The following is a 12,427-nucleotide window of genomic DNA, read 5'->3' as shown; positions in this document are numbered from 1 at the left end:
TGGCTTAGTTTTAATTGAGTTCCATGTTTATCCTTTAGACACGAAATCATATAAAAACCGTTTTAAGTGAAATTATTTCTTATATACTTACGTATATCTTTAGGTATTTTATAAGTCTGTTTATCAGCTATGTAGTACTCATAATACAAGCTTTGCCTAGTTTGAGAGTAGATGGCGTTGTGTGTAAGTAGTGGCATATGATTATATTATAATCAGTGCCGGCGTAAGGGCCACTGACACCCCGGGCGAAAATATTGTGGCGCCCACTTGAGGGAAGCAATATCAAGTGTTAGTTTTTTGCTGATCCCAAGTAAAATTATATTAAGAATTTCATCTTTCCTTTAGCGTTACGTTTGGCGGTGGAAGTATTCCACCTCTAGCGTAGAGCACAGTTCTGAGGGTTTGCGCCAGGAGAGGCAAGAGACTCCAACTTCAGACCTTGGCGTCCCCCAGAATTTGTCGCCCTGCCATCGCCCCATCACGCCGGCACTGATTATAATTACAAACACAGTTTTATCCCATTTAATTCAATGTTACTGTAATTGGTGTACACACCGTTTTAACATACATTAGTAAATACATGAACAGTATGTGTAAAACAAGATTGAACTAATTTGTATTCTTAATATCCGCAGATGGGTCACCGCGGCTCCGGTAGCGGGTCATCGTCGTCGTCCTCATGGTCTGGTGGCCGAGGAGGCCGCCCCCGCCGACACTCGCGGCCCCAGCGGGCTCCTAGGCGAAGGCCTATCGCTAAGGGGAAAGAGGTGACCACATAACCTTAATACAAAAATACCTAGTGTATACTCTACTTGCCTTCACCGATAGCAGAGTGGTTGACGGCTTGAGGCCATCACACCAAACCCTCTGAGCGCAACGTGTCGCGATCCCCGGGTTTATTATAAAGGATTGCAACGCATTGCCATACCCCGACACAAAAACGCGGACGTAGCACAGCGGTTCAGGTTTAGTCGGTAAAAGTCTGACACTACCCATTTTCTGGTTGACAAACGTTTGTGTGATGTGATGCCTGCATGTGACGTTAATGTGTTTGAAACCGCGACATAAGGATTAAATTCATTAATGCGCTAAGTGTGCGAGAAGACATGTTATAGACATTTCCCGTGAGTGAAAGAAGTGGCTACCAATTACATTTGAGACATGCTTTAAAGAAATTTATTTTTTCCTCTTCCTAAACCGTTTGTTTTAGAATAATTCAGAAATGACATATCACTTTGAACAAGTCACATTGGGACTACTTGTCTTTCGTGCATACATACCCCATACACACACCCCCCCACAACTTTATTTACCATCTCTCTATGTATTCAGCAACTACTAAAACAAACGAACCAATTTTGGATCTTAATATCCCATTTTTAGTTTATCTAGTCCAAGTATTGATTTAACGTTCGCAGTCTTTGACCCTATCTATAAATATATCAGGTCAGGCTGTTTAAATAGGAATTGGGAGACACAGCCTATGTATGCGAAGCGATAGATTTTTCAGCATATTCTTACAGAAACTATCGTGAGACTCATTATTAAATGATGCAACGGTATACTAACGTGTATTTATCGGGAGTGCCCGACTAGTTTGGTCCGGTTGGGACTGAAACTTTTTTAGTATTTAAACATTGATTAGTCTTCACTGAAAGTCTAGTGGTATAGAAATAATAATGATCTATGTTGCGGTGTGTCGTAGGCTATTTAGGGTTATTTTCGGCTGATTGCAAGCCGTGTGGTATAGATCATCACACGTAGCACAAGTTCGATCCCTGCGTAGTATAGTGCGCTCCTCAGACGCTTGTTCTGAGTCTGGATGTCTTTGTGCATGTGAATTAAATGTTTTTGAAACCTCCCGCGATACAAGGTTTAAATGTCTGCGTGAAGGAATCGTTTGATGAATATTCACGATGTTGTCGTTTCAATGTAGATTTAAAAATGTATGCTTTTAAATATACCTATTTGTACCGGCTTCATTGCACTTTTTAATATACACAGATCAATATTCTGTTATTTTGATTAGTATTTATAAAGCTTTTTTATTCAACTTCCTCCATCCATATCTGTATATGTTTTTCACAGGGTTGCAAAGCAAGGTTGCAGTGTTGTTGTTGTTAGGGTTTTAAATAATTTTAAATTCCAATTTCTGCACTCATCCTCAAACGACATACACGTAACATTATACATTTACCAAGTTGTTAGTTGTTGTTGTTTGTTATTGAAACTAGCTTTCAATTTATTACGAAATAAACATTTTTTTTTCATTGAATGAGAGGGCTCAATTCTTTATTAATATTACACTATAAAAAGTATACTCCAAGTGTTTTTAATCAAAATGTCTACTAGCTGTTGCCCGCGACTTCGTCCCCGTGGGTAGAAGATATAAGTTATGATTGATATCTGCATTTTTTTTCACATTTTCCTTTGTACCTTCGCTCCTATTAGTCGCAGCGTGATGGTTTATAGCCTAAAGCCTTCCTCGATTAACGGTCTATTCAACACAAAAAGAATTTTTCAATTTGGACCAGTAGTTCCTGAGATTAGCGCGTTCAAACAAACAAACAAACAAACTCTTCAGCTTTATATATCAAAGTATGGATTATAAAGTATATATTTCTAACCCTTGTATTGTCCGTAGCTGTACCCGCCGCTGTCCCGGCGGCTGGCGCGGCGCGCGGTGTGCATGCGCGTGCGGCGCGTGGAGCTGCTGTCCGACGCGTCCGACGTGGGCGCCGACTCCGACAGCGACGACCAGTGGACCGAGCTCGACGACGCCAGTGAGTATATACGTCATGTCTGAGCTCTACACGAACATACAGACAGTGCCGTATTATACATAAGGCACTTTAGGCCAGTGCCTAGGGGCCCAGCACTCCCAATGAAAATGTAGAAACCAAGGTAAAAGCCCACATTATTGACACTATAAGAGTGACAGTGCCTGTCTGAATAATTATGGCCAAGGCATTAATATCCTTTGTTGGCCCGGAGCCTCTGGGCCCCTAAATCCGGCCCTGCATGCAGACACAACCCAGACTGCCAACATAGCCAGAGTCGCGCAGATCATGCGCGAGCGATCCCGTGACTCTGGCTTAAGCTGTAGAAAAGGCCCGGGGTGGTGTTAGTCGGTATAAGTCTGATATATCCCCACGCCGTGCCCTCGACGTGGATTGAAGTCATTAAAAAAGGGCCTGCTGCCACTATACGAGTCGAGGTTTCGATTGCCAGGGACAATGACTGCACTTATAGCTGAGTGGTTGAGGTCATCACGAGACGTGTCCGTTCGATCCCCGCGTATTATAAGAATATGTGTGATACACTAATACTTGTCTTGAGTCTTGGTGCATGTGACTCGAATGTTTGTGAATCCGCGCCACAAGGATAAAATTCCTTACAGTGAGAGTCGATTTGTTTTTTAAAACCGATCATAAATTATTTACTTGTCGGTAGAGACATTTGAAATGGTTTATAGGAGTCTTCTCCCTCTTGCCATGGAGGGAAGTGGAACATTTTTTCTTACTCCTCATACATTGTAATTTAAACGTAAAAAAAACACTCAGTTCTCTGTCCTCCATACATCCAGCATCATTTATAACATTGTCTATGTCTTCATTGCAGCCGGCTCGTCGGACAGCTCGTCCATGAAGGAGGCAGCAGCTGTCGAAGTGGACTGCAACGGGTACCAGCACAAGGCAGATGTATGTAACACTTATCGTCCCCCTTGTTACCCCCAGGCAATTGTATGTCAGTGTAAATCAAAAGAAATACACGGTGATTTTTTAGTCGTCTTACAAGAGCAGCCCAGTTCATGTATCCGACGTAAAATACCCCTAGGCGCGATTATTATTATTTTATCATCAACTAAGATAATAGGTACAAAGAAAAATGAAACAAGAGAAATCTGAAACATACTCTTAAAAATGATAAAAAACGCCGCCTCCCGCGCCCCTCACCATTGTTCCGCGCTCGCAACAGAGCTGTGTTTCTAAAAAACTACGAATTGCGTCATAATATTGAATAAAAATTGCATTTTAAATTTATTCAAATCTCATAAATACCATTTTTTTATCATGAACGTTTTCTAGTCATTGGATACATGAACTGGGCTGCTTTTGTAAGACGACTAAAAAATAACGGTGTATATTCAAATTAGGCACAGCTTCTATAGTGTTCTTGCTGAGAGAGAAGAAACAGCAACAACGTCACCAGCAGCTGTCTTTCCGTTTACAATATTATTATAGAAAACAATACCTACATAAGTGGGTAGGTGCCAAGCCAAACAAACAAATAAAATACCTGCAAATTTTACACCCTTACAGTATTATTTTCAATCGTCTGTCATAGATGCCGCAGGCCAATGATGACAGTATCACTTGTTTATTATTTAATTTACATACTATTTATTTGAAATACAAGCTGGCTGCTAGATACTAGATACTATTATATCCATCATGATCAGCCCATATTTGTCCACTGCTGGACGTAGGCCTCCCCAATTGCACGCCATCAAGATAGATAGAAAGAAAGAAAAAGGTTTTATTTGTCTCAGTGAAATATGCATACAAAGTTATAACACCGTTATCCTACTACTATTGTAAAGGCGAAAGTTTGTAAGTATGGATGTATGGATGTTTGTTACTCTTTCACGTAAAAGCTACTGAATGGATTTGAATGAAACTTTACCACAATATAGCTTATACATCAGAATAACACATAGGCTACAATTTTTGAGATTTCTAATGTGAGGTCGTAAAAAAACACATTTTTTGCGCTTACATTGCAAACGCTGACTGAATCCTACAAGATAGATAGAAGGCAGGTATAAATTATAACTTATATCTTCTAACCACGCGGACGAAGTCGCGGGCAACAGCTAGTAGAATTCATATAAAAGTCAACAGCGACGGGTTGGTGACCGTCATGCTATGGCGCGGACCAAAACACGGCGCTGGTTTCCAGTGATAAATTAATTTGAAGCTATATATACATACTTACAACTATTGTATAAAATATCTATGTTAGTCTGTAAGGTATATGGCCTTAGTAGCCTGATAATGAAATTATTTATTATGTTCTTTATTCCATTTAAATACATATAAATTACATTTTTAAATATATATATAAAAAAAACATAAAAAAAAATATAAAAAATAGTGTCCAACCGGCAACGGGAACAGGGCCCAAGCTGCCGGTGGTCAGGGCTCCAGAGAGAGGAACCTCCTCACGATGCGCGCCGTGTCCAGAAGTACCGCTCTCTGAATCACACCCTTGACCCAGACGCCCAACGAGAGCCTCATAAGGTGTTGGTCGAGGCTCTTGGCTATCAAACCATTGACACTCACGACTATCGGGACAATGATTGCCGAGTCCACCTCCCACAAGTCGACAACCTCGTGAGCTAAATCCAAATATATAAATATTTAAATGATTTATTATTATTATAGATGTCGATGGCGTGCATTACATATCCGTTCCTCGTATATACAGTGTTTCTTCTTGTTCTCCCTCCAGGCGGAGATCCCGGCGATGGGCCAGTTCCTGCTGCCGCTGCTGAGCGCGGAGGCGGCCGCGCCCGACCCCGACCACTTCCTCATACGACACGAGGACATACTGCAGGTCACACACATACGCACCTTACTATATAACGTCTTTACTAATACTAACAATGAGTTAAACCACGGCGGCACGGCTAGCTGAGTGGTTGAGGTCACCACGCCAAACCCACTGTGCGCGACGCGTTGGTTCGATCCCCGCGTATGACAACTTTTTGTGTGATCCAGGAATGCTTGTTGTCAGTATAGGTCTCTCTGTTTAACTTGACAAAGACATATTTGTTTTTGCTTTTGAATGTTTGTGAAACCTCCCGCGAAAAATTATTGATGCGGGTGTAGTTTAAAAAAAATGTGTTCGTAGGGGTTTGCTTACATAAAAATGCTTAAACTCAATTATTTTACAAATAACTTGAGAGCTTTTATATAATGTTTATCTTTAGTCTTGTGAAGCGTCCAAATCTTAATGAAATACCTGTAATCACCCCGTTGTAACGTAGCACAAAGTCTACGTCGCTCCAAAGGCGTAGGCCACCAGTATCTGAACTGCTTCCAAGCTTAACTGTCTCGTGCCTTTGTATCCAGTTGGTGCCACACTTAATGAAGGTTTCCACATCTTTGCCTTTGCCTTTGTCTTTCTTGTTTTCTAGTCACCCTTTCAGTTTAATCTGCACAATCTTATGTGTAACTTACTCCAAAACTGTATTAAATAATTTTGTAATTCCCACCTGTTTAGTTGCTCGCGTCGGCGGAGGAGAGCGTCCGGGACGGCGGCATGGCGCCCGCTGACGACGCCGCGCAGGACACACACGCGGACCTGTGAGTTACACTTACTGACTACTACACGACACAAGACGACTATAAGAGGGAAAAATAAATCATCATCGGCCTAGCCTTTTCCCAACTATGTTAGGGTCGGCTTCCAGTCTAACCGGCCAGTGTTTTACAAGGAGCGACAGCCTATCTGACCTCCTCAACCCAGTTACGTGGGCAACATGATACCCCTTAGTTAAACTGGTTGTCAGACTTTCTAACTTCTGTCTACTCGTAACGACTGTTGAAGATGTATGAATAACAGCCGGGCCCACAATTTAAAACATTAGCACTTAGCTGGATTCGGTTAGACTGGAAGGCGACCCCAACATGTTGGAAAAACCGCTAGGCTGGTGATGATAATATTATAAACTTTGTAGGCATATTAGGTAGTTACGAGAATCGGGCATCTATTTTTCATCCACCTTAATGTTATGGGTGGTCGAATCCTAATTTGTTTCTATTTTTTCATGATAGAATCATATGCATATACATCAATTTTCAACCCTTTATCAACACCTAATTTTTTATATGTCAAAACTATGTTTGCTGGTTCGCCTTGTAATTAAATAATATTGTTGTCAGGTTATCGGGTAGTGAGTTATTGGACTACGACGATGACGCCGCCGTCACAGCAGAGGAAGAGGCTGCGCTGTTACACTACGTATGTGGGATGGGTATGTATCATAAACTTATATGTAAATAATTTAGATAGAAGAAATATTCGTGAAGGTCCAGGGAAGGTTTAAACGGTGAGAAAATTTAGTAAAATTGCGACAAAGACAAAAAAAAACAAAAGCCATAGAATAATCAGGAGATCGGTTGGGGTACTACTCAGGTGAAACCGCGGGAAACAGCTAATTTTCTGACTTTTCTAATTTTTCTTATGAAAGTGAATTGCTGTTCGTAAGACTCGCTAAAACTCGATAGCGGCTAAATCGATTTGGCTTATTCTAGTCTTGAAATATTTAAAGTTTTAAGTTTAAAAGGTGATAAAGTATGGGAAAACTGCGACAAAGAAAAAAAAACTAAAATAACCACGAGGTTGGGGACTACGCAGGTGATACCGCGAGAAACAGCTAGTCTTCTCCTATATATAAAAATGAATTGCTGTTCGTTAGTCTCGTTAAAACTCGAGAACGGCTGAACCGATTTGGCTTATTAAAGTGTAGTAATGTTCGTGAAAGTCCAGGGAAGGTTGAACCGTGAGAAACTATGGAAAACTTGCAAATATATATATTTTTGTCTGTATTGTTATCATCGACTGTTACTGCGCGAGGCGTTTTTTAAAGAAAATAATATTTTTACCCTACTTGAGTGAGAAGTTCTTGCTGCTATATTTTCCATTTACAAATTGTATTTTATTTTGTTTCGATACAGAAACAGAGCGGCTGTCGGAGTCTGGCGCGGCGGTGTTCAGCCCGATGCAGGAGTGGCTCCTCGGGGTGTTCCACTCCTGGTGCGAGATCTCCGCGCTCATGTTCACACTCATCGGGACCAACATGTGAGTCACACACACGCACACACACACTTATGACCAGACACGAAAGCTCGTGATATGGTATAATATTATTTCTTACTAGCTGTTGCCCGCGACTTCGTCCCGGTGGGTAGAAGATATAAGTTATGATTTATACCTGCCCTGTTTTTTTCACATTTTCCATTGTATCTTCGCTCCTATTAATCGCAGCGTGATGGTTTATAGCCTAAAGCCTTCCTCGATGAATGGTCTATTCAACACAAAAATATTTTTTTAATTTGGACCAGTAGTTCCTGAGATTAGCGCGTTCAAACAAACAAACAAACAAACAAACAAACCAACTCTTCCGCTTTATATATTAGTATAGATTTATACTATTCCAATCCCCTACAGTTAAAGTACCAACCCCATGCTATAAGAAATTTTATTATAAATTACTTAATAACAAGGTGGTTCAGTCAGTAACATTCACAAATAGTCGCTAACACATGATGGCTCACACACACTCATGATCACGAATATACTTTGCTCACACACACTGTGACTCACACATGCAAGCCTGCACATACTACACAATACTGCACATACATTTTTTTACCTAGACCAGTACTGGGCAAAGGCCTTCCCCAAATCCTTCCACGATTCTCAGGACTGAATTGTTCTTATGTTTGTCACGTTACTTTCGCTGACGGCTAGTCCTATACGGTATATCAGTGCCATCCAGCATTGCCAGACGTCCCGATTTTTAAATAAAATTTTAATGGCCCGCGCGGGACAGGCTCGGTCCCGCTTTTCGGAGAGAACTTGACAGTATGCCTTTCGTAGGATTCACACAGGCTATTGTTTGAAACCAGTGGCGTAGCGTGGTTCACCGTCGCCCGGGGCGGATTCACTCCAAATACGAATCTAAAAAATAGCTCGATAATTTTTTCCCGGAATTAAGTTACACTTGTTTGCTTATGATACTCGCGCGCGAAACATCAAACATGAACTTTACTATGTCTCGCTTCTGACGGAAGAATCCCGCTATTTTCACTCAAAAAGTACCAAGTCCCGACTTGTCAAAAAAAAAAAAATCTGGCAGCGCTTTTGCCATCATAGTCTATACATTTGCGTTCCCCCCCCCCCCCTCCTGTAGGAGCGTGAAGATGGCTTATCTTCATTCATACCGGAGACTCATCCGCGGTCGCTTACTTTTGGTCATCCACTCGTAGCGCATTACCGGCACGCTCTTGAGCGCTGACCTTGACCTGCGCAGAATTGATTGTTTGTGCCCCTTTTGCGGTATGAAATGAGGCGCGGGGCGGACTACAGTGCAGGGATTGTCCCGCAGCGCATCGCGTCATAGCCAACATGAGGGATTGAGATCGAAGTTGTCTTAAGATTGGCGTTTTATTTTGTGATGAGTGTCCGATGCGCAAAGCGATTCCCACTCTTCCGCCGAGCGCTCAAGATCTGCCTGAATCTATACTAATATTTATATTCGCCTCTCCCTCAGGAGCGTGGAGATGGTGAGCGAGCCGTGGGTGTACCGCGCGTGCTTCTCGTGCCACTGCCGCGTGTGCCTCGGCCTGGCCCACAACGCGCCCGCGCTGCTCGCCTTCCTCAGGGACGTCGTCTGGGCGCTAGCGCACTGTGAGTACACCTACTGTATACTGCCGCGTGTGCCTCGGCCTGGCCCACAACGCGCCCGCGCTGCTCGCCTTCCTCAGGGACGTCGTCTGGGCGCTAGCGCACTGTGAGTACACCTACTGTATACTGCCGCGTGTGCCTCGGCCTGGCCCACAACGCGCCCGCGCGAAAGTCTATGGTACTGCTATTGATCGGTTGCTTTTCAGCACTCATCTAAATTGACTGTTTAATGTAGCATATTGTCTGTCGGTCTATCAGGCGGCAGCACAGTGGGCGCGGCGGCCCGCGTGGTCCGCGCGCTGCGGCCGCGCGGCGCGGACGACGCGGCCGCCTGGGACCTGCCGCTGCTGCGCCGCGCGCTACAGCTGCCCGACGGTCAGTAGCACACACACACACCATACACAGCTCAACGTTGAAACTGAGTCTTACACACACACATTGACTCAGACTCACATGTGTGTATTCGTGCAAGTATTAGAATAGGTTCAGATACACCTCGGTGATATACACATACTGATCTAGACTTACCTAAACTGACTTGGACTACAATCGTCACATTGGCATACGTTTACAGATTCATGTGTATGAATCTGTCATTCTATGTCGAATCTGTGTTTGTCAGGTCAGTGTGTACTGACCTGAGCAATATAATACATATTCATGACACGCACATGGCAGACACAGATACGACTATTTTAAATACAATATACACACAAGCAACACACAGACACATTTTTTAAGTGTCGGTGTTAACGGTCTACAATTTACCTTTTATTGTTAAACAACAGGTGCCGCCATAATCCACGAGCAACTATGCAAGCTCGCGGAACAGAGCGAGACGACGCGAGAGATCGTTCACACGCTCTGTCTCTGTCGACAGTACGACAAGCCTATGGAGAAAGAGTAAGTTATCACGTCATTTGTACTATGTTGGGGTCTGCTTCCAGTCCAACCGGATTCAGCTAAGTACCAGTGTTTTACAAGGAGCGACTGCCTATCTGACCTCCTCAACCCAGTTACCTGGACAACACGATACCCCTTGGTTAGACTGGTTGTCAGACTTCCAAGCTTCTACCTGAAACGATTAAAATATGTTGTTGTGTTAGAACCTATGTTGTGTTAAAACTCCTTTTTATGTATATAACCTGCATGGTGTCATTATAATATTAAATATAAATTCTTAAATGTCAGTAGTAAGTCAGTAGCAAATAAAACAGTATTGAGGAATCACGTCTTTCTATTACCATCGAACTCCTACAAGCAAATCTGAACTTTAAAATCTAGAACATATGGTCCAAACGAGCCGGATATCTTCGTGCGACTTACGACGTTCAAGCACCGAACGCAAAACAAGAGGCAATCGAACGTCGAACAATTTTCGAAAAAAAAAGAATTTAGTGAAAAAATACAATTTAAATTAAATAAATATAAAATTGGTGTAATAAGTTTTAAAACGTTCTGCTTTTAACGAAAAGAAGGCGTATTGCAACAAATATGGCAAATTCAGTGGAACAATTGTTAAATGTGTTAGAAGATACGGCTATGTTATTAGCAAAAACCCAATTAAATCTCAAGAAATGTCCGAAACAACGCTTAACAAAGGGATACATCGAAGCTCGTATTAAGAACATTGAAGAATATTGGTCTACGTATAAAAGCGCACATGTGGAACTAGTGAAATGTGTTCCTAAACCAAAACGACAGGACATTCCATACTTTGTTAATGAAGAATACTTTGTGCAGGAAGACTTATATACTTGTTTACTAGCCGATCTGAATGACTTATTGAGTGGTTTATCAAACACCACGTCGTTGCCCGTTTCTATGCAAGCTGCCCGTAACAACAGTGTTTCTATGGATATACAAGTCAAATTACCGAGAATTCAACTACCAACTTTCTCAGGTATTTACGATGAGTGGCCCGCTTATCAGGATCTTTATACATCATTAGTTCATGACAATCCAACATTGAGTAAAGTACAAAAGTTACATTATTTGAAAAGTAGTCTAACGGGAGAAGCCCTGTCGCTATTGAAGCACGTGCAAGTTACCGAGGATAACTACAACGACGCATTTGCTATGCTAAAGGCACGTTTTGGTAACAAACGCATTATTGCCAACTCAATATTGAAACGATTGTTTACACAAAAGAAGATAACCTCGCAAACGGCTAGTAACATCAAAGCGATATTGGATACGACGACTGAATGTCTGAACGCACTGACAAACCTAAAACTGTCAACCAGCTCACTGGATCCACTCGCACACTCTCTCATTGTATTTTTAGTCGTTCATAAATTGGATCCAGAGACGCATCGTGAATGGGAAGAAGTTGCGTATGATGCCACTAACGACGAGTTACCTAAATGGGACGCATTGAGCAAGTTTCTACAGTCAAAGTTCCGCACGCTCGAGCTTATTACATCTGCAAGTAAAGAAAAGCCTTCATCTAGAGGAAAAGAATGCGCTGTGCACGTGTCTACGTCAAGTACATCAAAACCAAGATGCTGCGTTATGTGTGAAAAGGATCACACGTTATGCCATTGTGAGGAGTTCATAAAACTGAGTCCAGCAGAGAGATGTGAGTACCTAAAACAAAACAAACTATGCTACAATTGTCTGGCCCCAGGACATTCCGCATACAAATGTCGCCTGCGGATGTTCTGCCGAAAATGTCACAAACGTCATCACACGCTCACGCATCAATCAATACCAATGACGTCACCAAAACAACCAGACAACATGAATCAACAAGACAAGTTTGAAACCCATCAAGATTCTGCAAAACCAAATGAAACCAACGTTACCATTTCATCGCATGTCGCTGCTAATTTGTCTACTGCATTGCTGGCCACAGCTCTTGTACCAGTACGAAAACCTGAGACGGGACAAGTGACAGTGCTTCGTGCTTTGATTGACCACGGCTCCCAAGCAACGTTCATGAGCGAAA

General features: G+C 42.3%; 2 protein-coding genes across 2 annotated transcripts in view; one reads left to right on the top strand and one right to left on the bottom strand.

Annotated features, from left to right (window-relative positions):
- Positions 1–12,427, bottom strand: part of LOC113509058 — a 101,280-nt gene that overhangs the window by 5,566 nt on the left and 83,287 nt on the right. The gene's annotated exons all lie outside the window — the stretch shown is intronic.
- LOC113508681 overlaps positions 1–12,427 on the top strand; it is a gene marked incomplete at its 3' end in the record, with an annotated part of 32,358 nt that overhangs the window by 3,961 nt on the left and 15,970 nt on the right. The window contains 11 exon segments of the mRNA XM_026891762.1: positions 636–767; positions 2,645–2,783; positions 3,622–3,701; positions 5,515–5,619; positions 6,289–6,371; positions 6,951–7,042; positions 7,746–7,869; positions 9,344–9,583; positions 9,736–9,852; positions 10,100–10,107; positions 10,266–10,380. Of these exon segments, the coding sequence (XP_026747563.1) occupies positions 636–767; positions 2,645–2,783; positions 3,622–3,701; positions 5,515–5,619; positions 6,289–6,371; positions 6,951–7,042; positions 7,746–7,869; positions 9,344–9,583; positions 9,736–9,852; positions 10,100–10,107; positions 10,266–10,380 (1,235 nt within the window).

The sequence above is a fragment of the Trichoplusia ni genome, chromosome 3 (genome assembly GCF_003590095.1).
Source record: "Trichoplusia ni isolate ovarian cell line Hi5 chromosome 3, tn1, whole genome shotgun sequence".
NCBI classification, from domain to species: domain Eukaryota; kingdom Metazoa; phylum Arthropoda; class Insecta; order Lepidoptera; family Noctuidae; genus Trichoplusia; species Trichoplusia ni.
This window is presented reverse-complemented; position numbering and strand designations above follow the sequence as displayed.